The 18,859-nt window shown below is 33.1% G+C and overlaps 1 protein-coding gene across 1 annotated transcript; it reads right to left on the bottom strand.

Moving 5' to 3' along the window:
• Window positions 1–199: 199 nt before the first annotated feature.
• Window positions 200–8,126, bottom strand: LOC131003102 (transcription elongation factor SPT6 homolog). Its single transcript, XM_057929577.1, is given in 18 exon segments — window positions 200–799; window positions 875–1,355; window positions 1,499–1,708; window positions 2,038–3,212; window positions 3,340–3,481; window positions 3,620–3,757; window positions 3,759–4,400; window positions 4,493–4,603; window positions 4,669–5,055; window positions 5,387–5,506; window positions 5,630–5,827; window positions 5,906–6,152; window positions 6,220–6,355; window positions 6,442–6,595; window positions 6,713–6,788; window positions 6,901–7,024; window positions 7,599–7,697; window positions 7,799–8,126. Coding segments are annotated over 18 exon segments (4,878 nt in total). The 5' UTR covers window positions 7,833–8,126; the 3' UTR covers window positions 200–395.
• Between the last annotated feature and the right edge of the window lie 10,733 nt (window positions 8,127–18,859).

Raw genomic sequence — 18,859 nt, 5'->3', positions numbered from 1 at the left:
ACAGTGAACTTGTAGAGTTGGATAATGACATTTCTAACTGGGTTCCAATTTTAAGGAGATAATTTCTAATGAAATGCATATATTCAAATGTCATACATGGCCTCATTATTTATTACGACGTTGAATTATCCAGCAGCCCTAATTTCGTTGCGACAGAACTTACTTCCATACTTTGCTGAACCAAAAACAAAAGGACAAATAAGGCAATAATCAACACATCTAGAAATTAGAATAAGATATTCAACATAAGACCCCAACTGAGAGAGTACATTGTCTAAGAAAGGAAAGCTAGGAGCTAAACGGCTATTCAAAATTATGAGAATTCAGTATAATAGTAGAGGTTACAAAAGTTACAAGCTCAGCCAACCACCGCCGTTCACGGAAGTCGAGATTTTTCACCAACCTCCGCCATCTGAACTCTTCTTGGCATCCCCCCACCCCGAGTTACTCGCATCCGCACCAGAACCACCGGCATCTCCTTCTCCCCAGCTACCCCAACCAGTGCTGCCGCCATCACCAGCATTGCTGCTGCCACCACCACCCCCGCCTCCGCCTCCACCTCCCCAACTACCTGGTGAGTCCTGGGCTTTCGATCCAGAAAAGCCGCTCCCCCATCCACCACCACTGTCACCATCCTTGGAACCCCACTTTTGTGATCCGCGATCTTGGTCCTGCCTGTCACCCCTACCACCACCATAAGAGTCTGAGCCACGGCCCCGGCCCCGGCCACGCCCTCGCCCACCATATGGTCTAGGTGCTCCACTGGGATGCCCATCACCATTTCTGTAGTCACCCCTCCCTGAAAGGAAAACCAAATTAGATGTCAGAATCTCTTATGGATTCGCACAAGTTAATTAATCATTTCAAATCTTACCACTTCTAGAGCCAGAATTCCTGTCTCTGTCTGAAGACTGCCCTCCTCTCCAGCCTCCATCATTGGATGAACTGCCCCAGCCACCACCAGAACCAGACGAGCCCCCAGTTGCAGGACTCCTCATAGGCACCATTGCAGCAACTGATCGTAGCGACGGAGAATCAGATGAGTCATCAATATGTTTCTGAAAATAAGCCACAAGACGGTCTATATCCTCAAACATTCGTTTCCGGAACTTAAATCCCTTTGGGTATAGACCTATGTACTCATGATGAGGATTAGAACTCCGTATGTAAGTTAGGATGAATGTGCCAGGATGCTCATGAGATATTCCAAAGCAATATACAATTCTCATAGGATTCTCGGCTTTTTCAATTCTGAGGAGCTCATCAACTTCAGTTTTAGTACCCCTCCTGAACTTTCGGTAATTCAGCATCGACTTCAAATGAGCTACCAGTGGATCCACATAACGATCCATTACCTGCATAAAGGGTTAATCAGTGCTTACAGGGAAAGACAATATCTATGATGGAATTAAGGGCATAAAATATTTTATTTAATTAATACAACTCCATAGATTACTTAATAGCATCAGTCTCCAAAATAACAGCTCCTGTAAATCACCTCATCAAGATCTTCAAATGTATCCTCTCCGATTTTCAGTGTTTTCCCTATTCGAAGCAAGCTGGTGATATCCTTGTGCTCTTTTCCACCTTCTACAATGTCCTTGTTAGCATATACCCCATCATAAACTTTCAGTGTTAAAGTCAAAAATGATGGTCCACGGGAACTAGGGCGGATGACACTTTCACCAGGATCCTTGTCGGACAAAAACTGTTGACAGGCATCAAAGGGTGTAAGAACTCAAAGAAACGGAAGCATTGAAACAAGAGTAAGTAGCGATGCAGTAGGCTATTACAAAATGTCAAAATCATGTAAATGCACTTTTACATGAAATCAATATTTGAACGCAATAGCATGAATCTACACCGATCATAAATTACATTATGGAAACTCGCATGTGGATGCACCTTACATTAAGAGGTGGTAGTCACAATAGATCGCATCTAAGAAAAAGATCCCAATAAATATCAGAACACGTGCCAGTGTCAAGCAGACCCACAAATGAATCATGAAAGATACAATAGAAGATTACAACAAACCTCTATCGCCGTATCAGACGTTATATTTTGGAAGCGAGGGTGAACAATCATCCTCGGCTTGAAATGCTTCTTTGCAAGCTCCTTCTCCTTACGAGCTTTTTCCTGCACAGTTTGCAAATTGCTGCGTTCTTCGTGATAGTAAGGATCCGTCTTTCTGTGACTCTGGTAACGGTTATTCCTCATTTCACTTTCTCTACAAGTTAAAAACACCTGATAGCGATTCTTCTGAATTGATTTAATTCTGCAAGTCAAAATATCGCCATCGCGCAGCTTATCATTCAAATCATTGATGTCCCTCCAATCATCCATGTAATCCTCCTTAGTGAGTATGCCAGTTAACCCAGATTCAAGGACGCAAATTGCTTTCTGAGGCTGCACCTTTCGAACTGTGGCCTGCACAATTCTTCCTTCAGATAGTGCCTCTTCAGTCTCCCCAGAGATCATATAAAACTCTTCATCCTGACCTGGTTCTACGAATGGTCTGCGACGATCCTGAAAGCCTTCCATCAATTCCAATCTAATATCATTAAGGGTTTCTTTCTTGGTTAGATGATTTTTCTGTTGAGCATATTCATGAACATCTACAGCTCTCAGTAAATGTGGCTTCTCCCTGACATGCTCGATAGCCATTTCTAGGACATCGTCGTCGTCATTTGCATCATCATTCCCATCCTCCCGATAAATATCCTTGGCTAAATCTTGTGCGAGAATGTATGATTCCGGATGAATTCTAGTGTCATCTAACAGATCAATAAATTGACTACTACTGGAAGTCAATCCGCTACGTCGCACTCGGAGGAACCCAACAGCATTAATAAAAACCTTTTTGCCAAGCCCATGAGATTGCAACAGATCTTTCCTTGTGAAGATGGCACCTGCTCTTACTAGGGACCTCTGGAGAGAAGATGCTTTTCTGGGTCCTAGCCCGGAAATAAATTGTAGAGGAGCAAATAACCATTCATGACTGGCAGCCAAATTAACATCAAGACCCACCTGGTTCGTTACATCCACCATAACTTGTTCAACCATTCCATACTTCTCATCAGGAGTAAGAAAGTTCTCCAAAGGATTAAGCTTCCAAGATAATATCTCTTTACCCGGACCACATAATGTGGCCACCATTGCTAATGGATTCTGAAGATGGCGTCCAAGACCCACAGCACGTCTAATGATACCTGAAAAGGGGGGGGGGGGGGGTCTTGAGCAAGCTGACGCATAAAAACTGGTACAATGGAGACAGCAACATCCACATGAAGCGTGGTAAAGGAACCATTTATCGTGTTAAAAAATATTCAAGGATACCTTCTTGTGAAGGAAGCTGATCAACTGAAATGCGAGAATTTTCATACAGATGAGGAAGAGATTCATCGCCATAGACAACATTCAGATTATCCATCTCATGACCAACATCTCGAGGATTATCTTCCACCATCTTGAAGATTATCTGATAATGGAATGGGCGATAATATAAAGACCTCAAATATTTTCACAGTTAATGAGAAAGACATTCCAATACAGGAATAGAGATAGTATTTCATACAAATAAGTGACAGTAAGAACCAAAAATAGTGCAACTGTGTACCTCATAAATATCCTCCTTCAGCCGCGTACAAGACAAATTAGTTGCTCCTAAAACTACAATATGTGGTTGGTGGTCCATCATAAACTTTTGCACTCTCTGCTGATCATTTCTTTTACGTTGCTGTTCATTGACACTTTGGACCGCGAAGGTTGAGGGAGCCAGCATGCAATACATCCAAAACTTCTCCAGATGAATCCAACATCACAAAGGTTGTAGCTGGCTTTCCAGGACCCCAACAGCAAGCCATAACCCTGGGCGCAGTTTCTTCATCAGAACTGACATCATTTTCTTTCCGTTGGTATGGTGCAACGGACACTTTATCCCACAATAGCCTCCCATAATCTGAGAGTAGCCATGATTTCGCTCTACTTGTCAACAGTGATCTTGCTTCTTTTTCCATTGAAGGAAGAAGAAAATTGTTAAATGCATCATTAAGTATCAGTTTTCTCTGCTCATTCCATAACTGAGCAGATTTACTTACACCATCACTCAAATAATAATCATTTGAGTCACTTATCAACTTTTCAAGGACTACTTCAGGCAGCTTGATGGTAACATGCAAAAGCTTCTCCTCTTCAGCTTTCTGAATCAAAAGCCATTGAGCATCCTCAAATCTGTTAAGCGGTTTGTCCCTCAACCACTTAACTCCAGAAAATTGATGAAAAGAATCAATAGCTGTGTTTCCATCAGGTGTAGGACTAGTTGACACTACAGCGTTGTCCATAAAGATACTGCGTACATGTTTCCTAACACATGGTTCACAGCTAATCTCGACTGCTGCCTGTTTTTATCATGAGAAGTTAAGAATATTTTTAAACCATATAAAAACCAGCCAGTATTTAAAAACAACCAAAAAAGAAAACTTCTATGTACCATGTGCCTCGCGCCTTTCAACACAGCTTGAGGTGTCTCAAACATTGCACAGGTGAAATTAGAAGCCATTTCCTCTGGTGTTTCCTTAGCATCCTCCAATTCATCCATTCTCTGCAAAGAACAAAGCCCACTTGATCAAAGCATTAAAGAAGGGCAAACAGGAAAAAGATTCCTACCATTTTCTCCAGAGATATCTGCAAACCAAATTGCTCAGAACTGTAACCAAATTTGCTTGCAACCTCCCACAGTCCAGCTTTACTACAAATGCTGTAATGTGATTTTCTCTTTGGTCTTTTATACTGCCCTTCATCTAGGACAACTTCGCCTGGGGGGAAGTGCAAATTAAATTTTGAGTCTACATCATCCACTTCTCTTTCTGAATCAGCAGCTTCGAGCGACTTAGTGATAGATTGAAAGAGCTGTTCATTTAATCTTAGGCGTGTCTCATCATACACTCTCCTTTTCTCTTCTTCGAATCGCTTAGAGTAGTATGACTGAAGAGCACTTTTTCTTTTCAGAAGAAGGAGCCACTTCTGATCCAAGTCCTGAATTGCCCAAAGCACCTGCAGCACAAGACTCCTTTTAGTATGTATCTCCAAAAACTCGCAAGCTGGTCTTCCATCTATGAAGTATTGAAAGTCAAATGCACAAATTTACGAGCAAAAAAATTTCTACTATGAAATTCTTTTAGCAACAAGAAAATCTTCTAGATGGAACTACGAAATGGGACTTCCCAACTTCATACGTTTACATAATAAACAAGCACATTAGTACAAAGAAGACATATCGGTGAAAGGAAACACACTTTTGAACTTAAAAAGGTTACCTGCCATCAAACAATACTAAAAAGGAGATGGAGGAAAAAGTCATAAGCAATTAATATGAAATACGCACCTTGTGCCACTTCAGTGTAGGCTTTTGGTTAGGATCATTTCCAATGTCAGCTTCACAATCAGTTGGATCCTTTAGAAGGCTTAATATTTCCTCTTTCCTGTACATAGCAATGAATGGGACCTACAATATGGATAAACAGATCAGAAAACAAATAGGAGACTTATCCTGCATTGCAAATCATTAAATGCTAATTTATGATATGAAAAAATTAACAATCATAACATGTTTTACTAAAAAACATACATCTAACTTCTGGACATGAATGAACTCGAGGAATCTAGCTATATGCGGCTTCAGCTCAGTATCTACTTCTTCATTTGTGGTACCATTCCTGTTGAACAAAGGTGCGATACCACTGACAAGTTGATTGTGTATCCACTCGGTCTCCATTTTGACACTGAACTCATCTGTTGGAGGGCGACCTGTACTTTCCTCAGATATCTACATAGAAAGGCATGAATTTACAACCAAAGGCATAGCATGTATGATTACAAATATGCCACAAGATACTCAGCAAACCTGCATTCTTTCAGGAATATCGTTTTCCCGAATTTGATCATCCTTTTCCGTCATGTATTTTTCAGAAAGAACACTAGGATCAAACTGATCTTCAAGACTTCTTTCGCTAGTTTCACCAAACCTGTCCCTCACATCTATCTTGCGAAGCCTCAGGAGATCTTCAACATCACCAAAAATTTCATGCGCTTCCTGGAGGGCAGATGAGGAAATCCCTGGCCGCTGCCTGCTCTTCTTAGGTTTCTTTCTCCTGCATACAGATGTGAAATGTTCATTAGATATAATAACATTAACAAATATAGGGTCTGTGGACATACCTCACAGGGGCTCCATGCTCATCAACTTCTTCTTCATCAACAATAAAATCAGCCATCTCGTCCTCGTCACCAATGTCTGCATCCTCTTCTTCTTCAAGCTGTTCATCCTCCTCTGCAATATCCTCAAGAGGTTGCCCTATAATAGTTTAGAAAACCCAAGATCAATAATAATCTATACTTTCAAATGCTCAAGGAAGAACATACTTGGAATAAGAAGTTTACCATCATCATCACCAAACAAGCTACGCTTGAGCTTCTCCTCTGCAGTTCGCCCACCCTTCCCACTTCCATCAAATTCTTCTTCATCGGCAAACCCGGAAGGCTCTTCTTCTGCATCCCTCCGAGCCTTTTTCAGTCTCTTAAACTTCTTACTTTCCTAATAATTAGTAAAAACACAAAACACCAACGTAAAATCCAGATTTGCTGCAGTAAAAAAAATAAAAGACATAAATGCTGAAGAACTCTAAAAAACCAAAAAAGAAGATGAACTCACGAGCTTTGGACGATTGACAGATATATTGCTTTCCTGGAGGAGTTCATAATCATCCTCATCAAGCATGAATTGTTCCCTATGTTCATTCAATTGATTATCAACAAAAATAAGCTTTTCTTTCTCCACAATGATTCAAAGTTTTATATCTACCAAAAAAAGACCTTATAAGAGATAATAAGAGTAACAACCTTTTCTTTCTTTTCTTTTTCTTCTGCTCCTCATCGCTATCAACTCGATCTTCTTCCTCGTCCTCTTCGTCCTCAACATCGTCCACTATAAATCCATCTTTTTCATATTCATCCTGTCCTTCCTCTATTCAAAATAGAGGAGTTCCATCAGACAGCCACCAATAAAATGAAGAAACGAATTGAAAAGATAAAATGGTTGGTGTCTGCGCTACGATCCAAGGTACATATTTCAGAACAATCCCACCGACCTACTATTTAAATAGCACAGCAGTCTTAACAATAAATAATCAAAAGAAAAATCATTAGGTGATAGTGCAGTACTAAATCTCTCTAGTCTGCATAAGGTAATTACTCCATGGACAGATAAACATCGAATAAGAAACCACAAAGAAAACACCAGACAATGATTTCCATCCCAAAAAAAAAAGGTTAAAAAATAAAATGAAATAATGAAGAGTACATTTTAATTGCATGCATTAGAACCCCCGTCATGCTTCAACCAAAATGCTTTTAATCTAACTTTAGTAACGAAAAGAATTAAGTCTGCTAGCTCACCCGAAGCAGATGTAACTTATCCGAATGCAAGAGGGAAACCACAACATAATTTCACAGTATCGACAACCCAAAAAGTTCTATAAAACAATAGAAACTGCAAGTGTATAGCTCTCGGGAATACGGAAGAACAAAATTCGGCGTACCATCGTCTTCTTCATCTTCATCGTCATCGCCACGATCACCACCTCGGTCTCCATAAGGCTCCTCGTCTCTTTCTTCTTCTTCTTCGACTCCGATCTCATCTGCGAAAAGTGATTAACACGAAAATAACCCAATCAGCTCGACATATCAAGCAAACCCAAATTTTTGACAAATGAATAATTTTTTGGGCGGAAAATTGTACCGTCATCGTCGGAGATCACATTTTTGCCAGCCATTGTGGTGAAATCGCAAAAATTGCTTCAGGAATGAGGCGAAACCCTAGAAGCGGCGTAGTTATAATTTACGGACACAATTTGTCCGTGAGTGTGGAGAAAATGAAACTGGTGGCAAACCCTAGTACACGGAAAGCCGGAAACCCTCTGATTTTCACTCCTCAATATACAGAAGGAGGAACCAATCACACACAGTCACACACCCAGTGTGTGTTTGCATATGAGTGATATGTGTTGTGTGTATATGTATGGGTTAAGCGCACTTGTTTGTGTTTTTTTAAAATATATTATTATGAGGATTTAGGAAATTGAATATTGGCAACATTAATTTAAAGCAGAATAACTTTAAATAATGTATGGGCCATAAGAGGCCCGTTATGCGAAGATTTAGATAGGCCATCTAATAGATAATTGACCCATTTCAGTTCGTTATCTGGCCCATAAAATTCTAATCTATCTATTACTCCCTCCGTCCGCAATATCGTTTCCACATTGTGGATGGTGTGGGTTTTAAAAAAAGTGGTGAATAGTAGTGGATATTGTAGTGAGTGGAAATTTGTGGACCCTACTTCTATAGATGGAAGTGGAAACGATATCACGGACAGACCAAAATGACAAATGTGGAAACGACATCGCGGACGGAGGGAGTATCTATTATTAAATAGAATACATATTGAAGACCTATCCTTCATTCTCTATCTTATGTGACACTCCGACAAATTAGTATTATGGTCATTCCCAATTCTATATTATTATCTATTATTAAATAAAATACATATTGAAGATCTATCCTTCATTCTCTATTCTATGTGGCACTCCCACAAGTTAGTATTTTGATCATTCTCAATTCTATATTATATGGCATTTTTACATCTTTTCTTCATCCATCCCATATTGAAATTATCATAAACTCCAACAATTCATAATCTATATAAAAGGCTCAATCTTCATGTAGACATTAGGCCATCTATTTTTTCCACATTGATATAATATTTAATCATTGAAAAATATAGATAAAGAAATACTTATAATATGTATTTCAAATAAATAGTTTTCCACATGTTTTTATAACTGCAATAGATTTTCACATTAAATTTATAATAAACTTCATAATTCAAAATCTAAAAAGTCAAAATTAAATTTTAATATTTGCAAACCTAAATTAAACTAAACTTGGTTAAAGTAAATAAAATGATCGTTAGATATATTTTAAATAAATAAGTAATTTAATTTAATTTGGTCATATAAAATAAAGAAAATGATAGTAAGATATATATTAAACTCATAACCTAAATTATTAATCATAACCTCATTTGATCATGTATATAATTTGAAATAATCCTCATTTTTACATTAAACTCATAACCTAAATAAAAAGCTTAATTTTCATTCATATTTTAGCTTTTCATTATTCTCACATTAATATTCTATTGAACTTAATCACTGAAGATCTAGATAAAGAAATACTTAAATTATGTATTTCAAGAACATAGTTTTTCATATATTTTTTATAATTGCAATAGTTTTCCACATTCAATTGAATTTGGCTATATAAAATAAATAAAATGATACTTGAATATATTTTAAATAAATAGGTTATTCAATTTAATTTGGTCATATGAAATGAAGAAAATGATACTAAGATATATATTAAACAAATAAGCTCTTCAAATTAGTTTGAAATAAATCATCATTTCCAAATAATCTCATAATAATCTAGATAAAACACTTAATCTCCATTCATATATTAGTCTTTTATCGTTTGAATTTTGGTTAAGACGGATGATCAACTAAGGTAACAAATTATATTTAATTATCTATATATTTCAATAACTTAAATAAGTATGAGTAGTGGTGGATATTACTATAAATTGGCCCTCAATCAAAATGTATAGTAAATAATTCTTTATTAATTTTCAAACAAATACAGGTGTAGATTTATAAATTCAAAATGAGTTTAATCAATTGTATAATATCCAAATATGTACCTTAAATTTGATTTTTTATATTTTGTTATTTATCTATGTACTATATCAATTATCTACATATTGAGAGGTCTCCATTATTCTTTATCCTATGTGGCACTCTCACAATTTATATTTGTTTCACTCTCAATTCTACACCATATGACATTTTTACATTTGTTTTCATCTATCCCCCATTGAATTTATGATAAACTTCATCAATTCATAACCTAAATAAAATGGTCAATCTCCATGAATATATTAGCTCATCTATCTTTCCTACATTGATATATTCTATAAAATTTAATTATGGGAAAACCTTGATAAAGAAATACTTATGATATGTATTTTAAATAAGGGTTAAGTACCAAATACCCCCCCAACGTTGGGGCCCCTATCGCGTATAGGACCCTATAGTCAGGGTAGACGCTGTTTACTACCTCAACGTGGCTAAACCTAAGCAAATCCCCCCCTCAAATACCAAATACCCCCTACATTAAGTCACTGTTGGGGGGGTATTTGGTACTTAATACCTGATTATAGGGTCCTATACGCGATAGGGGCCCCAACGTTGGGAGGGGATTTGCTTAGGTTTAGCCACGTTGAGGTAGTAAACAGCGCCTACCCCTGACTATAGGGTCCTATACGCGATAGGGGCCCCAACAGTTGGGGGGGTATTTGGTACTTAACCCTTTAAATAAATAGCATTCCATATTTTTTTATAGTTGCAATAGTTTTTCATATTAGATTTATATTAAACTTCATAATTTGAGTCTAAGAAAACTGTAATTAGTTTTCAATATTGAAAACCTAAATAAAAGTATAGATATTCTCGAAATAAATAGGTTATTCAAATGAATTTGGTCATATAAAAAAATAGTACTTAAATATATTTTAAATAAATAAGTTATTCAATTTAATTTGATCATACAATTAAAGAATGATACTAAGATATATACGAAATAAATAATTTCTTCAATTTAATTTTGGTCATGTAAAATAATTTGAAATAAACTTCACTCCCCCACTAATCTCATAAAGATATATCTAAATAAAAGGCATAATCTTCATTCATGTAATAGCCTTTCATCTTTCGAGTTTTTGTTGAGATGATCAGTTAATGTAACAAATTATATTTAATTATCTATATATTTCAATAACTTAAATAAGTATGAGTAGTAGTGGGTATTACTATAAATTGGTCCTCAATCAAAATGTATAGTAAATACTTCTTTATTAATTTTCAAACAAATACGAGTATGGATTTATAAATTCAAAATGAGTTTAATCAATTGTATAATATCCAAATATGTACATTAAATTTGAATTTTTTTTAATATTTTGTTATTTATCTATACTATATCAATTATCTACATATTAGAGAGCTCTCCACTATTCTCTATCCTATGTGGCACTCTCACAGTTTATATTTGTTTCATTCCCAATTCTACACCATATGACATTTTTACATTTGTTTTCATATATTCCACATTGAATTTATATTAAACTTCATCAATCATAACCTTAATAAAAGGGTCAATCTCCATTAATACATTAGCTCATCTATCTTTCTCACATTGATATTCTATAAAATTTAATCATGAGAAAACTTTGATAAATAAATACTTATAATATGTATTTCAAATAAATAGTTTTCTATATTTTTTTATAGCTGCAATAGTTTTTCATATTATATTTATACTAAACTTCATAATTCGAGTCTAAGAAAATTATAATTAAATTTCAATATTTATAAACATAAATAAAAGTATAGATATTCTCGAAATAAATAGATTATTCAAATGAATTTGGTCGTAATAAAAGAAATACTTAAATGTATTTTAAATAAATAAATTATTCAATTTAATTTGGTGATATAAAATAAATAAAATGATACTGAGATATATACGAAATAAATAATTTCTTCAATTTAATTTTGGTCATGTAAAATAATTTGAAATAAACTTCATTCTCACATTAATCTCACAATGATCTATCTTAATAAAAGGGTTAATCTTTATTCATATATTAGCTTATCATCGTTCCCACATTGGTATTTTGTCTTTCATGCATTAATCTTTATTGAACTTCACCATTAAAAAGTATAAATAAAAGGATTCTTCTGAGATGCATTTAAAATAAATAGATTATTCTATTTAGTTTGCTCATGAAAAATTACTTCAAATACATTATCATTCCCGAATTGATCTAAAACATTATCGCATATATTGAATCTATATTAAATCTCACAATTCAAAATTTAAATAAAAATAAATTCAAATAAATTACCATTGCCGAATTTGATCATATAAAATAAATAAAATGATGCTTAGATGTATTTTAAATAAATAATCCATTGATTATATAAAGAGCTACATATTGAAGAGCTCTTCACTATTCTCTATCATATGTGGCACTTTCACAATTTAGTATTATTGTTTCACTCTCAATTTTACACTTTATGATATTTTTACATTTGTTTTCATCTACCCTACATTGAATTTCTACTAAACTTCATCAATTCACAACCTAAATAAAAGACTCAATCTTCATGAATACATTAGATCATCTATCTTTCCCACATTGATATTCTATTAAATTTAATCATTAGAAAATCTTGATAAAGAAATACTTATAATATGTATTTCAGATAAAAAAAAATAGTTTACCACATTTTTTATAGTTGCAATAGTATTTCACATTAAATTTATATTTATGTTAAACTTCATAATTTTCAATGTCTAAAAAAATTGTAATTAGATTTCGATATTTGCAAACCTAAATAAAAGTATAGATGTTTTTGAAATAAATATGTTCTTCAATTGAATTTGATCATATAAAATAAATAAAATAATACTTACATGTATTTTAAATAAATAAGTTATTCAATTTAATTTGATCATATAAAATAAAGAAAATGATACCAAGATATATATAAAATAAATAAAATTTTCAATTTAATTAGGTCATATAAGCATGGGCGCTTACGTTAACATTAAAATGACCATGACCATCATTGGTATGATAATATACGTGACATCCAAATCAATCGGTGTTCAGATTAAGTGAGTAGAGTAACATTTATATATTTTTAAAATTCATGTATGTTCATAAAAATATAAGTAGTTAGACGTTAGTAGCAAGCGCTAGTGTTTATGTACTCAATATAATATTTATTTATTAGTATTAGAATAATGCTTAATAAAATAATAGGGATAAAACAAAATAAAAATCTTATCCAAAAGTCTGGAATGTCAATTTATAAAAAAACAAAACTTCTAACACTAAAAACAGACTTATTTGAAAATGAGGAAGGTGTCATTATTTAGCACGTCGGCCGACATAGAAGCAAAAACCACACGGCCAATGAGTCATTTCCTTTCACTATCCAACAAAAAATTTAAATAACAGAACCATGATATTTCACACTGTCCACTAAAAATAGCATATTGCCTTTTTTAAGGATAAAAATTACTACTACATAGTACTACTATTCAATATAATTTTCGACGTGGCCATAACTTCGTCGTCAATTAAAAGAATCGTTTCTCCAATTATTCTTTTATCTAGATTCATAAATTTGTAATTAAGGGTTAATTCAGATATAATTAGAGGTTAATTAATTACGATGGAAGCAGAGAAATGCGGCTCATCATAAATTCGCTTGTCTGCAATCGTATAGAAGCTTATACGTACCCGATTCCATTGCATTTGTCAAGCTAACTTTAATTTGTCAAGAATGCTATTCTTCACGTTATATTCAATTTTTGTATTTTGCCTTAATATTTTGGAGAAAGATTGCCAGAGACTATTCAATCATTAATTATTAACTATTAGTAATAATTTATTAATTATGGAATGGACGAAATCTCAAACCAAATAAATAAACTGGCATTATCCTATATGTTTGTAGTCTTGTAGATAAAAAGGTTGCGACCTGGTAGTAATGGGCACATCTAGGGATTTTTTTTGTTTTGGAGGCGAAAGAATAAAATATTACTTATATTTTTTATTTAATTTATGTTAGTAGTATTATTTATAGGCATTTTAGTAAATTAACATCGTTTTAATGATTTTTTTAATAACACTTTCTTAGTTAAAAGACATATTATACCGCCCATTTATTTTTCTTTCATTATTTTCAAATTTGATAAAAAATAATATTTTCATTCATCGAATTAAAATAATTTTTTTTAAAAAGTAAAATTTTCCCATTATCAATATATAAATTGTTATGTCCTAGCATCTTATCTATCACCAATTAAGATAATTTAAATTAAAATAATTACAGTAATATATTTTAAGATAAAATATATACAACATTTAAACCCTAATTTATTTTATGAAATCACTTAAATATAACTAAATATATATACATATAAACATAAGTTCAACGAAGTATAGAAATATAAAAGTGTGGCGTGGTTTGGAAGCACTGCAAGGATTAAAAAAAATAGATACAAAATACATAGCATTACATTATGAAGATATGTATTACATTGATAAATTAATCAAATAACAATTAAGATGGTACAACTAAACCAATTATCCAAATAAATAAATATCACACACCAGAACTTGAACTAATAACCTTTTAAAAGAGAGAGATTTTAGTGTTACAGTTTTACCACTTGGACTACGCCTCCTTAACACTGTATGAATTTTAATGAATGATTGAGAAATGTGTATAAAGTGTAAAATGACCCATCAAAATTAATTTATTAGACAATTAATAAATGATTTGTGAGATTAATTTTTTATATGCATTAAATGTGAATAAAATTAAAATATAAAAGTAGTACAAAATTTTGACTCACCAAGATGACAAAAAGAAAATTTTACGCTTTTGGTGAATAGAGTGAGTGCAAATTTGGACTATTAATAAAAAATTGAGTTATTAGCGCCTAAATACACCAATTTTGAGAGTAGTTTGGTTTTGCACATGAACTTTAATGTTGTAGTAATTTTATCACAAATTCAAATATCAGATATTCGAACTCTATAAAAATCTTACGATTTACGGGTTCAGAGATGTCTTATACCACTACAAGAAACTGCGCCTTTAACGACCGAAATTTTCGGTCGTTAATTTTGCGGCCTTAACGACCGATTTACGACCGTTTAACGACCGATTTTATTTTTTATTTTTTTTATTTTTTAACGACCGAAAATTCGGTCGTTAATTATTATTTTAATATTTTAATATTTAATTTTTCTTAACGACCGAATTTTCGGTCGTAAAAATTATTTTTTTTTATTTTAATTATTTTTTTAATTTTAACGACCGAAAATTCTGTCGTTAATATATTTTTTTTTATTTTTTTTATTAAAAAATATATTTTTTAAAAAAATAATTTTTTTTTCGAAAAAAAAAATTAATTTTTTAACGACCGAATTATTCGGTCGTTAATATTATTTTTTATTTTTTTTTAAATTTTTGTATTATTTTTTTATTTTTTAAATATTTTTAAAATAAAAAAAAATATTTTTTTAAGGGTAAATATCATATTAAACCTTAAACTATACCCGCTTTATCAAAAATACCCTGAAACTTTTGAAATGCTCTCTAAACCCTCAAACTATCAGGATTTTATCAAATATATCCCGCATCTTTTTTCCGGCCACCAGAAATGTGACGTGGCTCGCCGAATGCCACGGTGTAATTTAAATTCTATTTTTTTTAATCTATGTCATTTTTTTATTCTCTTTTTTTAGTCAAAATCGGGCCAGTCAAGGAAATAAGTCTCCTCACTTCAAATCAGCGTCGCCTCCCTCTTGGAAATCCGGCGATCCGACGCCTCCGTCCCATTGGTGGCTCTTCGCCCCCTCCCTTCTCGCCAGACTCTCTCCCCCTCTTCCTTTCTCTCTCCATCTTCATCTTCTTTATAGATCTCTTATAATTCAGCGGTGCACCAAATCGAGCCCTAGCTTTCCCCTTAAATCACAGGCCGTAGCCGCCCTCTGTTTCCGATCGGCGAGAGTCGCCGTCGTCGTCGGGTCTTCAGACTCCCGGTACCACCGCTGCCTTCGTCCTGAAATTGGCAGGGTAGTGCTCGACGTTCCACCTTAAACGAGCCCTAGCTCTCCGCCGACTCAGGCGGAAATCGCCGATCCTCATCCTCCTTCTCCGGTGGTATAGGCCGCAACCTCTGCAACTTCCCATCAGCTCTGCTCTCTCTCCCTGTGTTCTTCCGGCGGACAGCAAGCCTGAGGCTGCCACTTTCTTGCCGTCTTGGTGCCATCGTCGGAGGCTTCTTTGCCTCGACGACCAGGGCAGTCACATCGGGTTCTCACAAGAAGATTGCGACGTCAAGGCAGTGGCAATAGATGCTACGCCTTTCTCGCCCCTTTTCGACAACACTCGATGAGCCCTAAATTAATTTCCAGGATGGATTGAAAAAAAGAATAAAAAAATGACATGGATTAAAAAAAATAGGATTTAAATTAGACTGTGGCATCCGGCGAGCCACGTCACATTTCTGGTGGCCGGAAAAGAGATGCGGGATATATTTGATAAAATCCTGATAGTTTGAGGGTTTAGAGAGCATTTCAAAAGTTTCAGGGTATTTTTGATAAAGCGGGTATAGTTTAAGGTTTAATATGATATTTACCCTTTTTTTAAAGACCGAATTTTTCGGTCGTTAAAATTATTTTTATTTTTATTTATTTTTTATTTATTTTAATTTATTTATTTATTTATTTTATTTATTAACGACCGAATAATCGGTCGTTAATATTATTTTTCAAATTTTAAAAATTTTTAAAGTTCATTTATATTTTTATTAATTTTTATTTTTCGATTATATATAAATATTTAATTATTTTTTATTAATTTTCTATTTAATTATTATTTTCAAATTATAGAGATTATTTTTAATTATTTAATTATTATTTTTCGATTATTATTTAATTATTATTTTCTATAGAAATAATTAATTATTTAATTATTATTTTTCGATTATTATTTTATTTTTATTTTTCTATTTCTATTTATTTATTTTTTATTAATTTTCTATTTAATATTATTTTTAATTATTTTACAAATTTAATTATTTTTTATTAATTTTCTATTTAATTATTTTTCGATTATATATAAATATTTAATTATTTTTTTATTATTTTCAAATTATTTTTATTTTTATTATTTAATTATTATTTTCAAATAATAATAAATTATTAGATTTATTATAATAAATTATTAGACTTATTAGATTTTCTGAATTATTGTTGTATACGATTATTATTTTTCATACTCATATTTTCTTTTCTTTATTTAATTACGATAATATTAATTTTTTATTATTTTTAATTCGATCGTATATTTATCGTAAATGTTTAATGATATTTTATATTATCTCGACATATTATAAGGTTATGAATGATTAATGATATTTTATATTGAATTAGAGTTTAAATGAATTAATAGGTACTATATATATCAATAATACGAGTGTTCTGTACTGGTGACTACTCGAAAGGAACTCCAAGGTTAAGCGTGCTTGACTTAGAGCACAAGTAAGATGGGTTCCCTACTGGGAAGTTCGTCAAATGGTATGCAATTAAGGTCAAAATACATTAGAAATACACTAAAAATACTTGTGGGATACAAAGAGATTAAAAAAAAAAAATCGAAAAAAAAATATTTTTTTTTTTTATTTTTAACGACCGAATTTTTTATTTATATTATTTATTTATTTTCTCTTTTTAACGACCGAAATTTCGGTCGTTAAAAATAAAAAATCGGTCGTTAAATTTAACGACCGAAAAAACGGTCGTTAAAACTCGGGCGACAATGCAAACAACGACCGAAAAAACGGTCGTTAAATCGGTCGTTAATAATATTAACGATCGATTTTTGGGTTTTAACGACCGAAATTTCGGTCGTTAGAGCCGCATTTTCTTGTAGTGTACGATATCTTTTAGAGATGTCCTATACGATGTCATTTTTTAAAACGTCCGATGAATACACATCGATATTTCGACTTACTATGTTAGCTTTTATTTGAGCAAAAATTGAATTTTTGACATCGTATAGGACATCTCTAAAAAATATCATATAAAGCATCTTTAAACCCGTAAATCGTAAGATTTTTATCGAGTTCGAATATCTAATATTTAAATTTGTGATAAAATTATTACAATATTAAAGTTTATGTATTTTTTTATATCTTTTACTAAAATTAATTATGTGCAAAATCAAACTACCTCCAAAATTTATATATTTAGGTGCTAATAACCCTCAAAATTTTGAATGATCTTGATGCATGTCACACGAATCCCACCTTTTAAAAATATATATATCCAGAGTATTACCATAAAAGTGCGCATACTCAATTTACTTTATGCATATGTGTGTTTCGACATTATGCATGTTTCTTTTTAAAATAATGCATTTTTTGTGTTTAAAATTAAACGCAAAAATACTTTATCATTAAAGCTCGTTTAAAACTTTAGAAAACATGAAAAATCCCAAATCATTGTTGGGAATAAATCCAACAACTACGAATAAGGACGTCGGGATCGTCCAGTACAATGAGCACTAGCAATCTGAATCACGAATAACGTTAGAGTCCTTCTTAAAACATCGATGGGGGTGTCGATGGAAGGGCCTCCGACGCTCAAATCAGTAAATAATATTAAGAAAAATCTAATTGAAAGTAATTGAAATATAGAAAGAGAAAGAGTAAATCGGGTCGATCTGGTCGACGGAGTTGAAGGGCGATTGAGCAATGAGTGGGGGCCGTCGGATCGTCCCGGTTGATCTCGTCACCGAAAACCTAAGGCTGAGAGCGTGGAGGCAGAATAGTGCGAGTGGGGAGAGAAAGTGGAGAGAATGTGTTGGAGTGCGAATGATTGTGTGGGCCTATTGATCTAGTCGAATGATATTTATCTCATAGCAGAAGAGCCATTAGGGTTTTGCCCGTGTGTACCCTTAAGCCCTAGTCGTTCCGATTTTCCTGAAATTGATAACCATGACTTTATCCTACCTTATTCCCTAAGTCGTCGCCCTTTTTAGGGTTTGATTCGGTTGACCTTGATGAGCTAACATTTGGGCCAACTTAATAA

This window comes from Salvia miltiorrhiza, chromosome 1, assembly GCF_028751815.1.
Source record: "Salvia miltiorrhiza cultivar Shanhuang (shh) chromosome 1, IMPLAD_Smil_shh, whole genome shotgun sequence".
In the NCBI taxonomy this organism is placed as follows: domain Eukaryota; kingdom Viridiplantae; phylum Streptophyta; class Magnoliopsida; order Lamiales; family Lamiaceae; genus Salvia; species Salvia miltiorrhiza.
The sequence above is the reverse complement of the archived record's forward strand: the minus strand, read 5'-3'. Positions and strand labels throughout refer to the sequence as shown.